This window comes from Ascaphus truei, chromosome 4 (genome assembly GCF_040206685.1).
Source record: "Ascaphus truei isolate aAscTru1 chromosome 4, aAscTru1.hap1, whole genome shotgun sequence".
Lineage (NCBI taxonomy): Eukaryota > Metazoa > Chordata > Amphibia > Anura > Ascaphidae > Ascaphus > Ascaphus truei.
Window position 1 is genome coordinate 341,744,194 of NC_134486.1, and position 24,352 is coordinate 341,768,545.

Sequence of the window (24,352 nt, forward strand, 5' to 3'; positions counted from 1 at the left end):
CCACTCGCAACACGGACCCTGGGCTATGTCTCCCTTGACTGGTTACCGCTATGAACCCCCCAGCTGTCTCGTGCCACTAATTCACCTAAACGCCTGCCGCAACGCTCTGCAGACTATCCTCAGCCCCCTTTATCCCTGGCTATTCCCCAGCTCTGACTACCATGAGTGACAGGGTCCCTCTCCGAGGCTATCCCTGGCAACACTCACTAACCTGGGGTAATACAGGGTTAACTAGGGCCTTAGGGCCGCTGGCCTAGTGCAGGGAGTCTCCGGCTCCTGCACCCTACCTCCTTCCTTGGGCTCCTAACTCTGACTTCCTGACTGACACGCAGCTCCAGCCCGCCAAATGTATCTATCTCCCTCCAGGGCAGTCCTACAGCCCTATTGGCTCCTATCAGGCACCTGGTGCCTGTCTCGCTATGCCCCATGGGAGTTGTAGTCCCATGGAGCCTAAAAGCACATAGGGACCGCGTGCGTGCCTCTCCTGTGCATGCGCGAGCAGCTAATGGCCGCCTCACTGTCTCCCTACCTCTCGCGCGATTCTTCCTTGCCCCTGAAGTTCCCTCCGCGCATGCGCGAGCTGCTCGGGGGCCTCTGGCTCTTAATATCCCCTGCGCATGCGCAACGTGCAGAGCAATGGCACCGCCAGGATTACCGAGCCGCCGGGACCTTAGCGACGTGACCGCGGCCATAGCAACGGCCCGATCGCGTCCCCGGCAACCGGCAACCTGCAGGGGAAGACGCGCTGCTCCCTCCTCGGCCCCCACACTCCGGAATGGCCGTCGGGTGTGCCGCTTGCCTCCGGCAGCACCCGACATCGCTCCGGGCCACGGAGGTTCCCGGGGGGGTCGCAGGGAGAAAAAGGTGACCTGGCTACATATACATAACTTAAGTCTCTCTTTCTGTAGCTGCATGGCTTTTTTAAAGTCATGTGAAGTTAATTTTTAAGGATGAATTTGTGGAAAGTTGAACTTGCGAGCAAATGCCATTTTCACAGCGGATTCAAGCTTTAACAAAAACTTCACTTATCTCTAGAGAGCAGAGCGAAATAATACAAGAAAATAATGCTATGTTAATTAAGTTATGTATAACTGTGGCGTTGCACCCATCCTAGCACTGTAAAAAGCCCTACAGTATATTGGTCTGGAAGGGAGTACTGACAAGTTTAGCTGTCACATACAATAGATAAAGTAACGTTAAGTTCTTGTATTAACTTTAAAGGGTTTAGTAGAAAGTAAATTATATAGCGCCTCATATGCATCTCATTATCAATAATTCTCATTATAGTTAATGCTGTGCTCAAACATGGATGTTGGTAAATATGGCATTACTATTATATTAATATGAAGTTAGCATTGGTTAAGAAGCCTAACAGAGCTTAGTGCATCTACAGTAAATCCTAGTTTTATACAATTGTCAAAATACTAGTGAGTTAATATAGATTTAGAGGTCCTTTTTTGGTTAAACAACTGATAATAATTAATAAAAAGTAAGGGCAAATATTTGTTGCTGTAGTGTTTAAACTTATTTTACCTGTAATGTACATGCAGTCTTTATTCATGTGATATGTTCTATGCTAAATCTGAATTTTGCAATAGATTTGCATTTGGGATCATGTACTAACGTTATCTTTAAAGTCCAATTATATTTCTGTCTTTTCATCATCATAAAGGTACATTTTAGCAGCTGGAGAAATGTGTGCTGCTTATAGAGTACCAGGTAATTCCCAGCAGTAAAAAAGTATCCAAACACAGTATCCTTAATAACAAATAAAGATTATTGCTCATATTGTTGCATTTCGAGTGGATCACCAAATGAGCATTTTGGTCATTTTGGCTATTTGGTAATGCAGACTTTGCAGGTGGACACAACATGATTTTGGCTGAATACAAATGAGAAAACATTTACTAAATTGCATTGAGAAAACATCAGACCATTTCAAGAAATCTTTACATTTGGGCCCATTTTTTAGCATTTGTAAATAAACCACATAACTCCCATCAAGATACTTTACTTCACCAGTTAGGTATAAATAGTTATGAAAACTAAGACATTCACTTTTCAGGCTTCAAATGGCCTAAAATGTCAGAATATTGCTGATGTTGGTCAGTACTATTTACTATTCGAATTCTTATCAAATTAAAATTGTTCACTCACTTTCTGCTTCACAAATATATTTAAGCATTCACAAGGGATGGTGTATGAAGAAAAATGTATAGGAAACATTGGGCATATTTTCAGCATGCTAAACCAAGCATTAAAAAAAATAAAACCTATTATTACGGTATAAATAAACCACAATGGAGAAAGAATAGATGGGCTTCATTAACTAGTTAGTCTGTTACTAATACATTTCTCTGTTACAAACATTCCCCTATATGGTAGTTGTTGAGTTATCACTCGAATAAACCTTTAAATCTTGCATTGCTTTGTTTAGTTCTCTCATTTCAGTAATTAATCAAAGTAACTTACCAGCTACATTTTTATTTCCTTTAGGCATCCAATAATTCTAATGTTTGTTTAGATGTGAGCAAAATAGAATTTCCAATATATATTTTTTATAACATAATAAACTTTGTGTTACTTAAAAATCAAGATTTGCAGCTTTTCTTCAATATGTTGACTAGTTCCTATTACACTTTCCTTAAGAATTTGTTAATTACAGTATATTATTTTTTCAGAACCGTATCAAGAATATTGCTATGTTATTATAATAAATTATTGTATTACACTGAGTATCTGCATTTGTAGACTCCGTTGCCCAGTTTGATTGTTACTTCTGAGACAATATGTATCTCATCACTAAAAGTATCTGCACAGTTCATATCATTACAAGTGATAGTTAAAGAAAATGCAGGAATGGAAACATCTTTATGGGTCAGACTGAACGCTTGAATAACAAAGATTATAATGGCATTATTACTTGACAGATACTATTATGCCCTTTCTGATTTTATATATATATATATATATATATATGCAAATATAGCTGTATGCTCATCTGCATGTCTTAGGCAGGTCTGCAACCCCGCCTTTCCCCATTATCACCCAGCATACAGCACTTCCACTGCAGCAAGGGATTCTGGGAAATGACATGCAAATGAGCACACAGTGTCACTATATATATACATATATATACAGTATATATATATACATATACATACAAGCACCACCTTGAGAAAGGTCCCACTCGTGGACCGAAACGTCGGTTCTGTGTCTATTCATTCAATACACTTGTTTGATCAATTCTGGAGTGCTGCCTGCTGATTTCGTTCCCTAACGGTATCATATTGCTCATATTCCATTATAGGATATGCACCCACATCAGTGACTTTTATTACGGAGTGCCTTTGGTTTCTTTCTATGCTAAATATATATATATATATTAGTACTGTGTTAGCCGAGCTTAATAATCGAAAATGAATAGACGATACCGTTCTGTGGCTAACGAAATGCTTTTATTTGTGCGAGCTTTCAAGATACATTGATCTCTTCTTCCGGCGAGAAGCGCACAGACATCTCTCTGATGCAAAGTATTACACCAAACTGCAGGAGGATCCAACAAAAAAAAATACATGAGAGAACTCAACAGGATCATTAAAACACTCCCGATTCCCACAAGAGAACAAATTCTGGACCTGATACCAGCTAACCCAAAACCTGGCACATTCTACATGCTCCCTAAAATTCACAAAGAGGGTGACCCTGGATGCCCTATTATCTCTGGATTTGGCACACTCACTGAGGATATTTCTGTCTGGGGGGAAAGCATTCTAAAACCACTTGTCAGGAACGCACCCAGCTATATCCAGGATACCACCGACCTGCTTAACAAACTTAATGACATTGGACCCCTCCCAACAGGAACACTACTAGCAACCATGGATGTAGAATCACTTTACACAAACATCCCCCACAAAGATGGGTTTTCAGCCTGCAGATATTTTCTGGGACCGCAGGAGTCACTCACAGAAACAGTGACCAAATGCATCATATTTATTGTGACTCATAACTACTTCACATTTGGAAATGACACATACCTCCAGATAACCGGGACCGCTATGGGCACTCAGATGGTGCCACAGTATGAAATATGTTCTGTGAAAAACTGGAAAGTGGCTTTCTTTCCACCTGTCACTTGAAACCCCTTGCATACCTTCGGTACATCGATGACATCTTCCTGATTTGGACCTTTGGTGAACAGGACCTCCTAAAGTTCCATGAGAACTTAAATACATTCCACCCGACCATCAACCTCAAACTCACCAATTCCCTGGACAAAGTATATTTCATAGACACCACAATTACTATAAAGAACAACCAACTACAGACTTCTGTATACCGCAAACCTACAGACAGAGCCAGCTATTTGAGAGACAACAGCTTCCACCCGACACATACTAAGCATGCAACCATCTACAGTCAAGCCATACGATACACCCGGATATGCTCCGACACAGCAGACAGAAGCCAGCGGAGAGATCAGATTTCATAAACCGTAGATACAACCACAGAATTGTAGACCAGCAAATCCACAAACCACCAGAATACCAAGAAGTGATCTTGGTGGTAACATATAATCCACACCTAGAAGCCCTACGCAAGATCGTCAGGGAACTACAACCCATTCTCCAGGAAGATACAATAATGCAACAGGTCTTCCCTGAAACACCCCTATTATCATACAGCCAACCTCATAATCTCAAGAAAAAGATGGTGAGGAGTAAAGTATTCAACAGTACAACTGAATGCGGGACAAGACCATGCAAGGACGCAAGATGCAAAACCTGTGCAATGCTCCACACATCGGGCACAATACAAATACCACACAGGAATCTGGAGTACAAAATCAGAGGAAGGTTCACCTGTTCCTCCAGCAACATTCTGTACCTCATCATGTGAATGAAATGCACAGGGGCTGCTACTACATAAGTGAGACAGGACAGGAGCTAAGCAATAGAATGAATCTGCATCGCCACAGCATCAAACGCAGAACAAGAGACAGTCCTGTTAGCAAATATTTCTCTGACTCTGGCCATAAGATGAACTATCTGAAGGTGGTCATACTCAAAGATAATCTTAGAACATCAAAAGAGAGATGGTTGCATGAATACAATTTTATGCAACTGTTCGGGACACTTAGCGGTGGCCTAAACCAAAACCGCAATTTCATGAGTCACTACTGACACAAGAGAACTCTCTTCCCATGAGTGCTAAAGGCAATGTTTTTACATACTGCGCTATATGTATGCACACACAGCTGTCTCTTACACATACTAATACTCTATTTAATTCCATCCCTATATACCGACAGGGACCACATAGTATCTACAAACACTTTTAGTAATGCAACACCCTCTTACATTTCCACACCTACCCACACCATTGATAGACACTCTAACTCCACACACACCTTTTGTAAAGCACTATATACACTGTAAGAGCTATATATATTTATATGTGCATACATACACACACACACACACACACACACACACACACACACACACACACTCTTATATCACTAACATTCAGGGACTATTTAACACCTCAAGTCATAAATAGCATACTGCACAGGGGGGAGGGATAGTTTTCAGTCACAGATAACATTCCAAGATGCACTGTTTTTAAGTAAAACCCTTGCTTGCTTTACTCATTGTAACATCGCCGGAAGAAGGGATCAGTGCATCTCGAAAGCTCGCACAAATAAAAGCATTTTGTTAGCCATAGAACGGTATCATCTATTCATTCCTTATTATATCTATATATATATATATATATATATAGAATAAATTAGTTCTTCAGTATTAGGTGATACATCTTTTATTTGGACTAACAATCTATGTCATAGGACAAGCTTTCGAGAGTTCTCCTCTCTTCTTCGGGTAAAGCAATACTGATATACAAAAGAATCTATGGCTAAAACAGTGTAGAAAAAAAAACCAGATATGTACTGTAGGGTGTTAAAAGTGTTTGAAGCCAGGGGAGGGTGATGAGGAATAATATCCTTATTGCCTCTATTCTTATCCACACTTTCTCTCCCCCCCCCTCCTTGCATCCCTCCCCCTCCCCTCCATACCTTTCCTCGTCATCCTCCCCTGGCTTCAAACACTTTTAACACCCTACTTTATCTACATGTAAGGATGTGTGTTCAGGTGGTGTTTGTTCAGTGAGAGGCCTGTGGAGTGTCTGCAACAGTGTTGCAGTGTGTCAGAGCAGAGTGAGACAGGCAGTGGCTGATGTAATAGCTGTGTGTCTGTGCAGATTAAGGCAGAGAGGCTCCATGGAGAAAATACAACTCCCATGAGCTCCTGGGCAGTCACCTGATGTAAAGAACGAATCAGAAGGCTAGGATGACGGGAGCAGGAAAGGGAAGCGTGGGGGAGAGACCATGCTAGTCAGAGGAGATCTGGACAGAGCTGAAGGAGGTAGTGTGAGTGCAGGGGGTCCGTGACCCGCCTGCATAGGCCAGCTATCCCCTCAGGCCCATAGGAGCATCCCCTGAGTCACAGTAGGCTGCTGTACTGCAGGGACGCCCTGTAGTGGAAGTGATTGTCACCCTACTATACATTAGTTAGGGACAAAGCACAGAGTTGCGGCCGGTTGCAGTCATCTGGGACCAGACGGCTGGACACCGCGACATCTTGAGGTCAAGGGTCGGAGGCATCGGATCCTTTGTGAAGAGGTACCGGTCACCGCCGTGACCGGAAGGTATATTGTAACAACAAGTGCACCAACACCGGTCATCAGGCGCTGATCCCGCCTTAGGCTAAACTCTTTAGGGACACTAGCGAGTGGCTAGAGGACTGAGCCTATACCACATAATACAATACAAGGACAATACTCTATAAGAGCGTGGCTGAGCCACTATTGTACAGGACAACATTCCCTAGAGGTGTGGCCGAGCCACTATAGTATAAGGACCGTAGCAGTTATAACGGTGTTAGGTATTTCTGCCAAGACTAGCATTATAGTATAAGAATATGTTATGTGTGATGTCATATAGAGTATAAGGTATGATTGCATAGTAAAACTTGGTTGCACGCACTGTGGTGGTATGTTTCTTCCCCAGGGGAATCTTACATAATGGGGATCCTGGGTAAGTAGAGGCGCTGCACAAGAATAGTTACCCCAGGCTCCCAGCTAGCGGAGGCTCAGATCTCCTGGAGCCGCAGGTTGTGTACAGTGACCAGTAGTCCCTTTGGGAGGCGTCAGAAAAAGGGCTACATACAGTACATATGTTTTTTTTCTACACTGTTTTGGCCATATATTCCTTTGCATATCAGTATTGTGACCTGAAGAAGAAAGGAGAACTCTCGAAAGCTTGTCCTATTACATAAATTGTTAGTCCAAATAAAAAAGGTATCACCTAATACTGAAGAACTCATTTATCCTGAACTATCGCAACTGGACTCATATATATATATATATATATATATATATATATATATATATATATATATATATATATATATATATATGCACACATACAGTATATATACACTTTTGCTTTCTTAGCAGAATAAACAAAAATAATTATTTTTATGTTGCCTTTAACTAACTTTTATTTCCTAGATGTTGTGTTTATTTATGAGAAGATGTTTCTTGCACAGATCTGCTGACAACTGATAAACCTGTTGAGGCTATAGAATGTCTTCTCACATAAGCAATGTTATGTGAATTATTACAGTAGTTGCCTCATAGGCAGAGAACTTATCCTAAAATCTTACTGCACCATATTAATTGAATTTGCTTTGATCTTGTTGACGAGCCTCCATGCTTTGAAAGTAAAGATTTGCATCCCCTAAAGCACAGATGGGAATTAATAACTCTCTTAAACTTCCTACTCGCTTCAGTCTATATTTATGACAACCTTAGGGAAACATAAAGAGATTACCTAGGCACACAGGCACACAGGCACACAGGCAGGTCATCAACAATTTAGTTAGTTCCCTGTGCTAGTCCGTCATGGTAGCCCCATCAAATGACCCCCTAATCAGCATGCAGGATAAATGAAAACCGACTGCAAACAATGCATTAAATCACTTCAGCAATTTCTCACCACAAATTTTCAGTCCTCTGTGCAAAGACAATAGACAAACACAAGCCCAGCCTACGTCAGTTGAGATATCGCTGAAGTGGTTTCATCACTTGTTTGCAGTCATTTTTCGTTTATCCTATATTTATGACTACACGTAGGTACAAGATACCTATACATCCAATATATCGGCACAGCAAAGGAGATAATCACATAAAAGTAGTTTATTGGGTCCAAAATGCACACATATTATATCAAATATATGGGCATATTTAACAAATCTGTTAACTCTACAAAGATCTAAATAAATTGAACCAGAAGTTGAAAATTATGTCTACCTTGGCCAGAAAGTATCAATGGATGATCAATAGGAGAATGAAGATGGGATGGAGTGCATTTGGAAGAAACAAGACTGTTTTTTACGAGAACATTCCACTGTCCCTCAAGAGGAATGTGTTTTACTAGTGTATTCTGCCTGTGCTCCCTACAACCCTGAAGGAGATGCTCTTCCGGAAAGGTTCAACCAAACACTACTGGACATGTTGGGCCCTCTGAAAGACTCTGAGAAGTCTAGATGGAGAAAGCATGGTGAGCCTTTAGTGCATCCCTACAATTGCATCAGGAATTAATTCACCGGGTACACACCCTATTTTATGATTTGCGGTAGAGAGGCGCGACTACATGTAGACATTTGTCTCAGAGAATTCACCGATGGTGTTCCGAACATGACACACTACAAATATGTGCCAAGGCTCCAGGATAACCTCCGTAGAACATATCAGTTGGCGGAAAAAGCCACCGCCAAGCTGAACGAAAATAAGCAGAAGTATGACCATAAGGTATGCCACCGGGAACTTCGGCAGGGAGACGCAGTTCTCTTGCGGAAATTAGGAATAGCCTGGAAGCACAAGTAAGCTGACCACTGGTGAGAAGCTCCCTTTGAGGTAGAGTCACAGATGCCGGACCTCCTTGTATCACATCCGAAGTTCAGAGGGAAGGGTAAAGGTCTGGCATCGGAATCTTGCTACCTATTCCCCAAGTCGGGGAAACTAAAACTGAACCATCGTCAATAATGCCTTCAAGTGAACAGGAAGATTCCAGCGGCATTCCAAGTGCTGTAATGGAAGACAATCAGGATCCTTTAGAAAGAACTTCTTCCATGGCAAATGGAGATTGGTGGACACCACCAGTATAGGTAGTGAATAGCCCTCCCTAGCGGCTTCAAGAAGCTGACCGCTCAACCCAAGAAGTCCGGGTTTCATTACCACTAGAGATTATGTAGCTCAAGAGGCACACTTTATGAGATGGTAGCCTCACAACCCAAGAAGATGTCGGAGAAGAGACTTGTTGGAGTCAAAGAGTGAGACACCCTCCCACGAGAATGGCGTATGATTTGTTAGGGGCATCTCACTATGAGTCTCAGCTGCTGTCTCAGAGCAGGTTTGCCTCTGTAATGACCATGCTCACTGAACTGTTCAATTTGGTTTAGATGTATTGTACAAAGTAACGTTGTATGATGAACTGTATTTTTAATTATATAAGAGTTTGTATACACTGGCGACACACTTTATTCGAGCTCGGCTAGTCCCACGAATTCGGGTATACCAGGGTGTATTGAGGTTTGTGACTGTTTTCTGCCCGAGTGCATTGGGTTATTTTCCAGGCAGGGATTGAAGCATTTTATTCCCGCTGGCTGCAATACTGCACAGTATATATATATATACTGCATTACAATTCATGAATTTATGCCATCTGGTAGACACGCGAAGCATTGCAGCCTATTAAATCCTAATCATTATCATTAAACAGATCAGCCGCCCGTCAGCCAGGCATGAACCCAGGCTGGGAAGGCAAACGCAACGGGGCTTGTCAGAGGTGAGGAGCGGTGCATTCCAGGTATCTGCCAGGTACATACTGGGTATTTGCTCGAATAAAGTGTGTCGGTGCAGTATGTGTTCTCAAGTGGGAACGTTGAGGTCTCCACCAGGGTGTGGATGTAGCCAAGTCCCCCCTACCCTGCCTCCGGTGCAGGGAAGGTGTTCAGTGATTCCCTGGAGCTCCGCACGATCAGGATTTTTGCAATCCTGCATGCGCAGTGCAGGAGGCAGCGGCCATCTTAGGATAGCTCCTCATAAGCAGTCGCGAGACTACAAGTTCCAGAATCCCTAGAGGGAGGGACTGCAGCACATGGGACTGTACCAGCCAATGGAATGCGAGCACTGGGAGGAACAGGATATCTTCTGCACGTGGAAAGCCCGCGAGTCAGTCTTCCAGATGCGGCAGAGAGGACTGATACGTCCATGCTACCAGTAGCCTCTGGACTACGCCAGAATTCTGAACCTTGGCCCCAGACAGGGCCTGAGACACTAGCGAAGTAGTATTGTAGGGAAGGTCCCATTTAGGGACTCTTCCCCTTACCAGTACTGTTGCACCGGTGACCAGATGGCCATGGGGTACCCTGCAGCCTGGAACCAGGTTACAGGCTCCATAGACATTTTGTGAGACCCTCTGGCTGGAGATCACATGGCAAGGAGGATCTGGACCCCTTAGGACAGAAGGGATTTGTGTTGGAGGCCCCGCTGCGTAGGACCCGCTCCAAATCACTGCACCAAGCAGCACCTGGGTACTGGAGTACCCAGGCAGGTACCCCATGTGCACCTACATCCACAGGGGGTAGCACTACCTCACCTTTTTGTGGGAATTGCTGGGACAGGACACCAGGGGTATTGGCGCCATAGCACCCTCAGTACTTTGGGGGAACCACCACGTGTTGGGTCATTGGGTGTATACTGTGGGTACAGTTAATGCCATTATTGTATGTGTTAGTATTTGTATACAGTAAACCTTAGTTATTACATTGTGTGGTGTATTATTCTTTACTATGTATTGGTTCCTGTGAGGGGTTATCCCGCCACCGTTGGGATCCCCATCTCTGTCAATAAGGCACTCGTGCTAAGGAACTCTCTGCTAACGCCACGAGGATGATGCGTACCAAGCAACAGGGTTTTTTTCATGTCAATTGATAAAAAAATGTGTGAAAAGGAAAACTATTGCATACAGTACACTACATTTTATGTTTATGCCATTCATATAACCTGAGATTCAAACTATATACTCAATTATGTAATTATCATGCAAAACAAGTGCATATGGAAAAGTAACATTACCAGGACTTACATAATCAGTCTCTCTTCTGGATGACGATGTAGCAAAATATTTGAAACGATTAGAGTTATCTTCTTTCTTCTTGGTTAAATTCACTTTTAATGGTAGACGGCGAATCATCCCAGGCTTGGTCTAAATAATAACAAAAAATTATTGAGAGAAAGAGGAGCAAACAAATACAGTAATAGTAAACAAGTATTAATAGTAGCTTCATTTCAGCAGAAAACCATTTTAAATAGGATGCTATTTCTGCTGAAAACCTTGCTGTAACATAATTACAAGGAAAATGACTACTGATCATAATGGTAAAGAAGGCAATTATAGTCCTAGAACTGAAAGCACAGATGTAGCATCATTTACTTTGGGGTGGAGCGCCTTGAAGTGTGGCATGAACACATTATTGTCTGCAATTCGCCATGACTGAGCCACGCTGAGGCGCACGCAATTCGTCCGTGGTCAGAGAAAATTATTTGTGTCATTATTTACATGTTGCTGCAGTTCAGTTCACGGCTAGCTTCTGGCACACTGAATATCTTTGCCTATGATACTCTGAATGTTACAATACAGTTCAGTAGTAACCTCACCGGTGTCTGAATAGGAGATAAAATGTACACGTCTTTTTGTCTGATTTGACCTTGTACAGTACATCTCGTGTTGTAGTTTCACACTTTATTAAAAACCCTTATGAATTAACCAAATCTGTCTCAAAACATGCCACACAAGTCTGACTTGCCGTTATGCCTATATGATATATTGTGTCATTAAAGTTGGGACAGATAAGAGTGCATCTCTATCTGAGATCTATCTGTATATTGTTAAGACATAACCATTCTATGAAAAAACACCAAACCAAAAAGGCTGGAACAATTCTATTTGACACATGGTCCCTGCTCACCTCACCCCGGATCCAGCTCAGTCAGAAGCATGTTGGCAATTTCATGTGGATTTATAACACCTGTTCCACAGCAGACTTACAGGGACACAGTGAAAGCAAAGTTAAACTTGATTTTGGAGAGGACCATTGAGTGATATAGTGGCTTATCATGCCCATATTATATGGGTATGATACACTACTGTGCCAATCAATGGGTACAGGTTGGGTATAATTGGTCTGGTGTTGGTGCTTAGGCCTCCTGGGTGGGTATTGTGGGATGGGGGTCAACCCTTTAATTACAATAGCAGTTATTAACCGCTAAGGTGATTAAGGGGTTAGTGGCCATTTGATTATATTTGATCATGTATTCTTTCTGACATCGGAGGACATGGACCTGGAGTATGATGATGAGGAAGCCCTGTATGATGGCAGGGGTAAGTAGAAAGGTTTATTTACTTTATTTATGCTGGCTGGCTAATGTTTTATTTCATAATGCGCAAATGAGCCCACTTTTATCCATATCTGGATAATAGTAATTTTGCCCATTACTGTACTGTATGTATTCGGAGGTTCGGGGGAAGGGGTGTATTTATTTGACTGTATGCATATATATACGCAGGCCAGATGGGACCCCTGGACAGTCACGGGTCCACCTGAGGACTCCATGACACCCACAGGGACCACCTGATGACCCCGGACATCCATGGGGACCATGTGAGTGCCCCCAGACACCCACAGGGACCTCCCGAAAGCCCACAGAAACCCACGGAGACCACCCGAGGGCCCCCAGACACCCGCAGCAACCACACGGGGACACCTGTGGAGGCCCGGACACCAACAGGGACCCCCGGGGACATCTGTGGGGCCCCCAGACACCCACAGAGACCACCTGGAGGCCCACAGACATTCGCAGGGACCACCCAGAGACCCCAACTGGCCTCTGGTATCAATCCTGTATATAAAAAAATAAAAAATGCATTTAAGTGGGGGCACGTTGTGTATTGTGGTTTGTACATATTGTAATGTTTATTGGGGGCAGAGGGGTTGAGTGAAGGCCCAGGTACCTGCTTCACTCACCCCCTCTGCCCCCAATAAAGCTGCTGTTGTTCATTAACCCCTTCATTACCTTAGTGGTTAGCCGCTAAGGTAATGAAGTTGCCTATAAATGCATTTTTTATTGCATGGGATTCATGATGGGGGTCTCCGGTGCTGATATTAATGGGTATCAGCTCTGGAGACTCCCGGCATAAATCTAATGCAGGAAAAATGCATTTATTTTGCTAAGTCCCCTCTCGCCACTTATTGCCAGCTTCTCACCACCTTCCTGAAAACTTTTCCTGGAGGGAGGATTTTGAGAGGAAATCTCTATTCTAGAGCCGCGATTAGCCTCAATAAGCTAATCGGATCTACGAGAATTACACGAGTTGAAATCCTGTCGATAAGTGGCTTCTTTTTTCTTGTAAAAAAAATTGACGAAAAGCGCTTTTTATCACTGACAACAGATAGACCTCACTGAGGCTTCCACTACTGCTACATTGTAGTCACTTTAGTGTTTAAAATGTGCAATTTACCTATATGTTATCATTTTGCCACTGAATTTCTTTGACTCTTTGTAGGAGACATTCTGTAGAGGGTATGAGTACAAAAAGTAGGTTAATTGGCGCTCACCCAAACCGTCCAACAGAACCACCTAGTGGTAATGTAAAATGAAACAAAACAAAGAGCAATATTAACACTATACAGTAAGGCTGAAGGGTATCTTTAAACAGGAGTAGTATACAATAAATTATATATAGTGATATATAAAAATGGAAAATTAAAAGCGGTCACAATATCTCAACCTGTAACGATGGAAAAGCCAGATTCCTACAGGAAGACAGGTACACGGAAGGTGAGGGAGTTTGTTGGAGACAGAAGACCACTGTGGGTTAACAGTGTTCCTGGTTTTCCCTGGCTCTTGCAGTGATGAATGTTGCTGATGATGGTAGGTAGGGCAGAGTAGGGTAGAAGCAGATAGAGGACTAATAGTGCAGTATGTTTTAAAAGATACTTTAATAAACAATACATGCATAAAAAATCCCCCCTGAGGGCACACTCACATTTTAGTTCTGCCACTCAGGCACGTAAAGGTATCTTTACTTGATACAAGCAGTCTCTTCTTTTGTCCGCTGCTGGGTCCCATTGTGCATCTTTGCTGCCTGTGTCCGCCATGTGTCTCCTTCGAAATTGGCGCTGGGAGTGACACTCAGCTCGCTGCAGTACTCTGACGTCACTTCTCTCTGGTTGGAGCGGTTTTCTCCTTCTTTCTCCTTTCTCCACTCAATGCGTTTCGCTAGGTCAAGCCTACTGTATCATTATCAGGAATGTATTCGTATCTACTCTACCTACACTTAATATAGCATCCAACCTCCTCCTATTGGTTCTGAAAGAAACTAAAGCACTGTTCACCTTTGGCTGATTCGCCACAACACATAATAATAAACACCATAGCAATTCTATCCATAATCCGACCGGATAAGCAAATGACAGAAATAATGCTATCTTATTTAATGACCGGAAGATAATATTAAGAGGATTCGTAACTGCAATATGCAATAATCATATAGAATAATATCAAATAGCACTGCATGCAAGAACGTAAATGAGATATTCCACTGTTATTGTTATTTCTAGGGAGAAAGACTAAGTAATTCACTCAGTTGAAATCTCCATAGAAATAGATCAGAACAAAGGTGGGGGATTAGTTAAAGGAATCAGTTATCTGATCAGAGCCCCAGGCACTGTATCTCTTGGTTGGCTGCCATTGTTCAATGTTAAAGCATGGCCAGCAAGATGTATAAAAAGAGGCACTGCTGATCAGAGAAGTTAGTTACCCTCAGAATGAGAGACACTCTGGGAGGGAATGTGAAGTCCTTCAGAAGTCCACCTCTGGGAAGGAGTGTGGAGTTTGATGAAGTCCATCTCTGGGAAGGAGTGTGGAGATACATTTCAGAGGGGCTGCTGTGTGCAGCAGTTTGATATCCGGGAGCAGAAAAGCGGTGTAACGTACGTGCTGACCACAAACCTGGACCGGACCGCGGGGCTGAGGTGGGGATAGATATACACCGACCTTAGACCACGAAGCCTGATCCCGGTTGTTAATTCCATGGTCAAACAAAGCTGGGTCAGGACAGGAGAAGGCAGGATAATCCATGGACAAGCCGGGGTCAGGATAGGAGAAGACTGGGTAAATGAGATCCATGCTGGGGTTCGGCAACAGGACGCTTGAGCGAAGGTGCTCCAACGTAGAAAGGAACAGGAACGGGGGATCCAGTGCTTCAGCACAAAACAGCACTCCCTATCTGGGTACAGCTGTGAGTAATGGAAGCCACTGGAAGCAGCAGATTGCAGCAGGTAACAGGAACAACGATGCAAGCCTCTACAAGGAGAATATGCAGCAAGTAACAGGAACACCGATGCAGGCCTCTGCAGGACTGGAAGCAGGGAACAGGTACTGCAGACAGGACAAGAAACACTGAGGCTTCAGGGTAACCGCGGCGGGTGCGCGGCGGAGTCTTCCAGTAACTGAGAACAATGACAAGAAGGCCAGGCTGGCCAAACACAGGCTGTGGCAAACACAGTTACTAGAGAAAGTCTATGTTCAGCAACTTCCTGGTGGGTGGGGCAGGAGTTAAATAGAACAGACAGCCAATGAGACAGAGCTGCATAGGAGGCAGCAAGAAGCAGGCTGCAGTCTAATTGCAGAAGCTGGTGATTCTTGATTGCAGATTCAAGGGGGAGTTTCCTAGAAGCTGCAAGGTTCTGTAAGGACAAGGTTTCAGCAAAACCCAGGAGCGGATTCCTTACAAGTGGACAGGGGAAACCCATTTGAAGTGGGTCTTTGCACCTAGGAAAGGTAGATTTCATCCCCCAGACACCTGTAAGTGTGGTATATTTTTGTATTTTGTATTCTTGTGTGTTTCCGAGGATTTATCCAAAATAAACCTCATTTTATTTCACTTAATGTGTTTTTCCCTGTGACTGATCCCTTAAATATAAATGGTGGTAAAAGTCCTGGTCTACCGTGACACAGATATCCTGTTCCTCCTCCTGCCAGAGTCAAATTGGCTGGGACAGTCCCCTGTGGTATTTCCCTCCCACCTGAGGATTCTTGGACATGTAGTCCTGTTGCTGCATATGCTGAGCCATTCTAAGATGGTTGCCACACACCTGACCCTACACATGCATGACTAACAACATGGCCGCCCCCACACTCCCGATCGCCGGAACTCCGGCGATAGTCGGGCAGATCCCTGCACCGGAGGCAGTGTAGGGGACTCGGCTACACATACAGAAACATGCGATTTGACAATGACAACTTTGTAGCTACCAGAATAGGCCCAATAGTGTACCATTGGTGGCACATAATGGTCTATATCTGAACATTCTGATTTGATGCATTCACCTGTTTGAGAGTGCATAACTTATTTTTTTTAAGTTACATATAATAGATGCTGTCTAAACACTCGGGGGATTTTCAAGCTTTCATAGTCCTATAACTGAAGTATCCAGAAGGCACCAATCCAGTTAACATGGATGACTAAGACACATTATCTGTGTTGCACACATTAATGGAAAAAGACTTGTAGCAGTGATTGTACAGCATGCAAAACCTGTAAAAGACCTCACTAGAATAGTACATGTTGCTAAAAAAAACATTACAATGAATGTCATAATGATCTCTATGTCCCCATCAATCAAATTAATAACATGGTACACATCTTCTCTATGATCTATGCACACCCCACTGTGCCACAAATCTTAGCTTGGAATAATTTTAATTGATTAGAAGATTGGTATGACCAAAACTGAGGACATTTTTTTTGTTAAAAATAGCACAACATTTATCAAAGAAAACGAATGCCATAGAAAACAATGGGACTTATTTTCCCTGGTTCCGAGCCCTTATTTTCACTGGATTTGCCCTACTTTGCAACTTACACACTCCCTGATTCTCATAATGAGCAATGCATCTCTTATTTCAAGGCATGCAAACAACCTTAACCTCAAAAAGAAAAATAGAGAGGCGCAAAAAAGCAGTGAATAAAAGTGCCTTTATATAGGAAAAATGGCAAAGGTGATACATACACCAGTAAACAATAATGCAATGAAAAAACGTTTATACGAAAAAATATAACCAAAGACGTTGCCTGAATGTTGGGGCTGCTGCAGATGTGCCTAATATGGGTGTTTGATAGACCTTCCTTGTCACACTCATTCACTGGATCTTCTCTGTCAAAGGTGGGAAGGGGAGGGGTGGCACGCTGATCTTCTCTGCTCTGCTAAGCTGTTGTGCCGGCGTAGTTGTCTCATGGGAGTGATCCTCAGTTGACCCCTTTGTCCTGGCTCGTGCTGCTTTGACTGCTGCGGCTGGCTGGCTCTTACTCCTCTCCTCCGTGAAACCCGGAAGTAACGTTGGACTTTGGATGTGACGCTCGTCCGTGTGTAATTGAAGGTATCCCGAGGCTAGCAGGTACAGTCCCGAATTGAGCTGGCAGGGCTCAAAAGCAGCGTTTGCTGAAATGTTCAATACTTGGTGACGCTCAGTAGGCTCCTCCTCCTATGTGTTTCACCAACGTGATTGGCTTCTTCAGGGATACTGAACAGGCTTACCTCCTCTGCTTAAATACACCCCATCAGATGAAAAAAATGATGTCCGGTGTGAATTACCCCTAAAGGGCCTTTTAACCCCTGGTGTGCTGTTAGTCATAACGGAATAAGCCTACAGTAAAAATAATGTTTTCTGTTACATATAAAAAAAACAGTAAATGACTCATTCTTGTAATCTTATTTCAAGGGCCTTTTAAAATGTTTTCTTCTTTGTTTAATTTTCAATTAATTAAAATTGCTATGCAATCTTTGCTGATTTTTAAAGATAATTGCAGGATGTATACATTAGCATTTTCCACTGTGATCGTTAAATACATAATTGATTTAAAGAATATGCAAGAAAAAATTATTGTCTTTCCCTATTGAGTTTGAGTACACCTAACAATTGGGTACTACTAGTAAAGTCATACATTTTGTACCTATCATGTAATATCAATACATTTTTTGTTTCTTCGGTTGCATAAACCAGTTGGTATTTAAATTATGGTGATAGATAGTGATTCATATGGTAGCAAATGTATAAATCATGGGATTTTTGTTGTTTTGCTGGGTAAAAAATAAACATTTGGATTGTGAATAATGAATTGGGTAGGAAAACATAAATATAATAAATATATATAAATATGTTTGTATAAAAAATATATATTTATAAATATATATATGAAAAACTTTCTTCAATGGGGGAATAATGGTTATAAAACACAGTGGTAGAATACAATTTGGATAATAAATATAATATAAAAATGATCATGAAGGGTGTAAAAACTTAAAAATAAAAACTTAACATAACATATTATATGGTTCTTATTTTGCCTAGACAAAATTCCTAGGAATGGTGTGTCCATTCAAATTTACACTAGGGGGTGGAAAATATGGGGGGTTGTGTTCTGACCACATGATCCCCAATCTTCCATCAAAGGTCAGTACGTGTTCAAATACCAATTGAACATTTAAACCGGAAAGACAGATCTAAGATCATGTAAATTAAAATAAATTAACAAAACTACATGTGTTATCTAAAAAAAGGGGACATGTCTAAAAGTACAAAAGCAGTTCTACAGTCTACTTATTGGAATGCTAAAAGGTCTAAATCTTATTTAGCCCTCCAGGTTATAAAGTCTGCAATTTAAATATCCAATATGTTTCCTGTTTCTCAACCAGAGAAGTCTATCTCCTCTCATGGATCCTGTACAGATGTGCTCTAAACCTATGACAGAGTTCTCATTATGAATTTTATTATGGACATTTAGAAAATGTCTCAAGACCTCATAACCAAGGAAACCCTTCATAATGTTTCTCCTGTGTTCTACTAATCTTTCTTTATAGCTTCTTTTTGTCCGTCCTATATATTGTAGGCCACTATTGTAGGTCAACATATAAATTACATACATTTTATTGCAGTTTATAAATTCCTTAATTGGGATTTTTTTGCCTATAACTTTTGATGTAAAACATTTGTTTTTATTCAATACTAGCTGAAAGACCCAGCGAGGAGTGTGAATCTTGGGTGGGTGGGGGTGTGTGAATCGTGGGTGGGTGGGTGTGAATCTTGGGTGGGTGGGGGTGTGTGAATCTTGGGTTGGTGTGAATCTTGGGTGGGTGGGGGTGTGAATCTTGGGTGGGGGGGTGTGAATCTTGGGTGGGTGGGTGGGTGGGTAGGGGGTGTGAATCTTGGGTGGGTGGGGGATGTGAATCTTGGGTGGATGGGGGAGGGTTGTGAATCTTGGGGATTTACCCTCCATGATCCCGGGTCTCCTCTCCTCCTCCGGCCTCGGCAGTTCTCAGTCAGCGGAACACAGGGAAGGGGAAGCAAACATACAGAAGGGGGATGGAGAGAAGCTGAGCAGCGGACCCTCCTCCTCTCACAGCTGGTGGACTTGCGGGGCTTCCGCCATCTTACTACACCCACACCCGAGACTGAATCAGAATCCCCACGCCAGCCATCTTGCTACACCTTTCTTGCTGTTACCCTCAAAAGCACCGGATGCTCTGCTCCAGCCATGTCCTCACCCCCTAACACTCTCCTCCGGGTAACTTAATCTGCGGCTCCAGCCTGGTCAATAGGGGCAGTGCACCACACATTGTGGAGTGTGTGCGGGAGGGAGGTGTGTGTGACCGGATGGTGAGTAATGTGCAGTGGTGAGGTGCCGTGAGGGAGGGGGGGTCGCTGGACGGATGACAGAGTGTAAGTAGCGGTGGCACCGGTGGGTGTACGGTAAGGGTGAGGGGGGGGTGGTGGTGGCAGTTGTTTGGGGGGTGGGGGTGGCATTTGGGTTTCAGCAGCGGATGGTGTGCGTGAGGGGGGGGTGTGACCGGACAGTGTATGGTGTGCTGGCGGGTGACTGCACTGGGCAGTGTTGGTTAGGGGGGGCTGGAGCGGGGGGGGTTGACGCGGTACCCGACGCTCTGCGTGACACACAGGGCCGGATGGTGTGAGTAGTGTGCAAGGATGAGGGGGGGTGGTGTTGGGGGCGTGGGGGCACGCGGCAGCGCATGGTACCTGAGGTGGTGTCTAGTCCGCAGGGGAGGTGAGAGCAGTCGGTGAGGCAGTGATTTTTCTGAGAGTGTGCCAGAGGGGTAGGAGTGGTCAGCGAACAACGCAGGCCAATGAGAGGCGTGCGGGGGTGGGGGCGGGCCACGGACCAATCAGATTGGCCAGAGGCGGAGTGACAGACCGACGGACCAATCAGATTGACCAGAGGCACAGCAAACAAATAATGTTTTCTGATTTATAGATATGTTTGAATGTCAAGCAATTTATACGACCACACTTGCAACAGCCTGCCGGGCGCAAGGGGAGCCAGGTATCTCTATTGGTAATGTTCTTTGGCTGATTCATTTTCTTTTTCATCAGTTGGCTGGGTGCCAGGATATTTTTAAGATTCTTTGCTCGTTTAAAAATAGCCATAGTTTTCTTATTGATTATATCGCTTAAAACAGGGTCATTAGGGATGATATCCCAATGTTTTGGATAACTTTTTTGATGTTATTAGAAGCCCCATTTTATTTTGTAATAAAAATACAATTTTCCTGTTCTTTTTCTCTTGACCACAAAATTACCTTGGGTTCCAGTAGTACCAATCTTTCTTGCTCTCTAACTTTACCCATGGCCTCGTCTATCTTATCACTTTTGTAACCTTACTGTAAAAATGTATTTTTAAGTGTTATGGCTTGTTCCTCAAAATCTGTTTTTTTTTGTACAGTTTCTTTGTACCCTCATGGTCTGTAGGGTATATTATTTTCCCATGCTTTTGAATGATTACTTTTTATAGTCAAGGTAACTGTTAGAGTCAACTGTTTTAAAATACGTTTTAGTGCAATTCCTCTTATCTTCACTAAATAAAACCAGACCAAAAAGCCCAGCAAAACCAACAGGTGGCACTCATTTCTAGCCACCTTCAGGACATTTTCACCCGGCTGGATACACTCCAGGTGGGTTCTACCCCTGCACCGCCATTGCTAGCAGTGTTTCCAGCGCCAGCTCAATCATCCCCTATGCCCAGGGAACCACGGATCCCGACACCTTTACGTTATGGAGGGAACCCTATGACTTGTAGAGGATTTTTGAACCAGTGTTCGATTCAGTTCGAACTCCAACCCTCCATATTGTGCACCCATCGATCCAGGGTAGCCTACGTAATTTCCCTACTGACAGACGAGGCTTTGGCCTGGGCATCCCATCTCTGGGAAAAGGAATCCCCACTGGTTAAGGACGCCACTGCCTTTCTCCAAGAATTCAATAGAGTGTTTGACGCACCCGGTCATGGGTCCTCTGCTTTTGCTCCTTCTAATCCGGCAAGGAACCCGTACTGTGGTCCAGTATGCCATTGAATTCCGAACCCTTGCTGCGGAGATGGACTTCAACAATTAAACTCTGATGACAGCATTTTGGCAGGGGCTTTCTGAGTGTTTAAAGGACAAACTGACTTGCCGGGACACGACCAAGGATCTGAAGGAATTAATTGCTATCAGAATAGATCTCCGGATGCGAGAACGACAGACCGAGCGAGACCAGTCCTCAAAAACCCCAATAATTTAGCACACACCCGAAATCGTCCTAAATCAGGAAAGCTCCAGTGCCAAGTTAAGATCGAGGAATATTTTCTGGGCATTCCTTCTATTCCTTCCCCATCTCAACCTTCATGGCTGCTCCTGCTAGTTTCACTCTCCTGGGGAACAGCCTCATCTTCACTCAGGCTTTTGTGGATTCAGGAACCACAGGGAATTTCATTGAACACACATTTGCGGAACTCCACTCCCTTCCTCTCTTTACTAGGGAGAGTCCATTAATGTAGTGGCCATTGATGGAAGACGTCTGGTACCTTGAACCATCACCTTCAAGACTAATCCTTTGCTAGTTACGATTGGGACACTTCACAAAGAGACACTGTAATTCTATGTCATTTGCTCTCCCTCGATTCCAGTGGTCCTAGGACTTCCCTGGTTGCGGCACCACAACCCTAAAATCGATTGAGCAACCAATCAAGTGACAGCATTACCATGGATCTTGCCTTCCGGTGTCTCGCAATATCTCCGAGGTTCGGCTACTTACAGAGACTATCTCATCATGCTGCCACACTGACCTTATGATTGTGCAAATCGACATGCTCCCAGGGGCCATCCCTCCTCGAAGCCGCACTTACCCCCTTTCGGCACCAGAAACCAAGGCTATGTGGGAATGCATTTCGGAGACACGTCAGTGTGGATTTATTCGCAAATCAAGTTCCCCCGCTGGTGTGGGTTTCCTCTTTGTTTCCAAAAAAGACGGTTCTCTCAGGCCATGTATCGATTACAGAGGCCCTCTTTCCTTAACTGTTCGACCGCTTACGCAAGGCTATGATCTTCACCAAACTGGATCTTCGAGGAGCTTACAATTAATTCGGATCAGAGAGGGTGATGAGTGGAAGACAGCCTTTAATACCCGTCATGGCTACTACAAATATCTGGTCATTCCATTCGGGTTATGCAATGCCCCGGCCGTATTAACATTTTTTCATCAATAAGATTTTCAGGGCTCTACTCGACCAATTTCTCGTGGTATATCTGGATGATATCCTTATTTATTCCAGTTCTTTCTCTGAACATCGGACAAAAGTTATACTGGTCCGACAAAGACTACGGGCCCACTCCCTCTTTGCCAAGCTTGAGAAATGTCAGTTCGAACAGAAGAAGATTTCCTTCCCTGGGTATTTAATCTATTTCCTTAGGTTTGACATGGATTGTGCGAAAGTATTGGCAGTGCTGTATTGGTCTATTCCGACAGGCCTCAAACCAACTCAATGATTTCTTGGGTTTGCCAACTACTACCAATGATTTATCAGGAATTTCTCCAAGGTGGTTGCACCCATTACGGCTCTTACTAGGAAAGGGGTGAACCCTGAGATATGGCCCTCTGAGGCTCTTCTGGCTTTCGCGAAGCTCAAGTCCGCCTTTTTGTCCGTACCTGTGCTGATCCATCCAGATCATACGAAACCCTTTGTGATTGAAGTGGGCGCATCTGATCTGGTAGCCGGAGACATTTTCTCTCAAGGGAAGGATTTTCATGGGAAACTTCACCACTGTGCCTTCTTTTCTAAAACAAATTCTGCCGCAGAAAGATATTATGATGCTGGGAATCGGGAACTTCTGGCAATGAAAATGGCTCTAGAAGAATGGAGACATTTGCTTGAGGGGACAACTTATCCGATCACAATCCTTACTGATCACAAGAACCTCAAATACATTGAAGGAGCAGAGAGACTTGGGACGCGTCAGGCAAGGTGGGCTCTCTTCTTCACTCGGTTCAACTTTGTGATCTCCTATCATACAGAATCCAAGAACGTCAAAGCAGATGCTCTATCCAGGCAATTCTCTCCAGACTATGCCAAGGATATAGAGCATGGGCCCATAATTCCATCTTCTCATATAATTTCTGCAGTTTCATCCTCACTTCTGGCCCAGACAGTACATTCCAGGTCAACGTCCACTCATTCATCCAAATTATTTGTCCCTCCCCAATTTTGAAGTCAGGTATTGCAATGGGGTCATAACTCCAAGACAGCTGGTTATTCAGGGGTCAGGAAGACATTGATTTCCTTGAACAATTCTTTTGGTGGCCAGAGATCTGCAAAGAAGTGAAAGACATTTTAGCAGCCTGCGTTATATGAGCCCAGACTAAGGTGCCGTGGACATTACCCTGTGGGCTGATCCAACCCTTACACCCATCCATGGACCCACTTATCCATGGATTTTATCGTGGAACTGCCACCCTCCAGGGGTTTGACTATCATACTGGTAGTAGTCAATCGCTTGACATGTCAAGCCCATTTCATTCCTCTCAGGAAGCTACCCACAGCTTCAGAACTAATCAGAGATATTTTATTAAGGAGATGTTTCACCTTAATGGAGTCCTTACAGATATAGTCTCGGACCCCAGATCCCAATTAGTCTCAAGATTTTGGAAGGCCTTCTGTCAAAGAATGGGCATCTCCATTCATTTTTCTTCTTCATACCACCTCCAATCCAATAGACTCATGGAAAGGGTCAATCAGTCCTTAGAACAATTCCTACGATGTTTTATATCTTAACTACAGTACGACTGGGTTGATCTGCTCCCATGGGCCAAGTTTTCCCGCAATTATATGAAA

General features: G+C 43.5%; 1 protein-coding gene across 8 annotated transcripts in view; it reads right to left on the bottom strand.

The window, feature by feature from the left end:
• MLIP (muscular LMNA interacting protein) overlaps positions 1–24,352 on the bottom strand; it is a 304,176-nt gene that overhangs the window by 94,016 nt on the left and 185,808 nt on the right. For 6 of the 8 annotated variants that reach the window (XM_075598171.1, XM_075598166.1, XM_075598163.1 and 3 more), the window contains one exon: positions 11,216–11,335. The exons of the other annotated variants lie outside the window; for them this stretch is intronic. In XM_075598171.1, the coding sequence (XP_075454286.1) occupies positions 11,216–11,335 (120 nt within the window). The remainder of the gene's footprint in view (positions 1–11,215; positions 11,336–24,352) is intronic. 8 annotated transcript variants of the gene reach the window in all.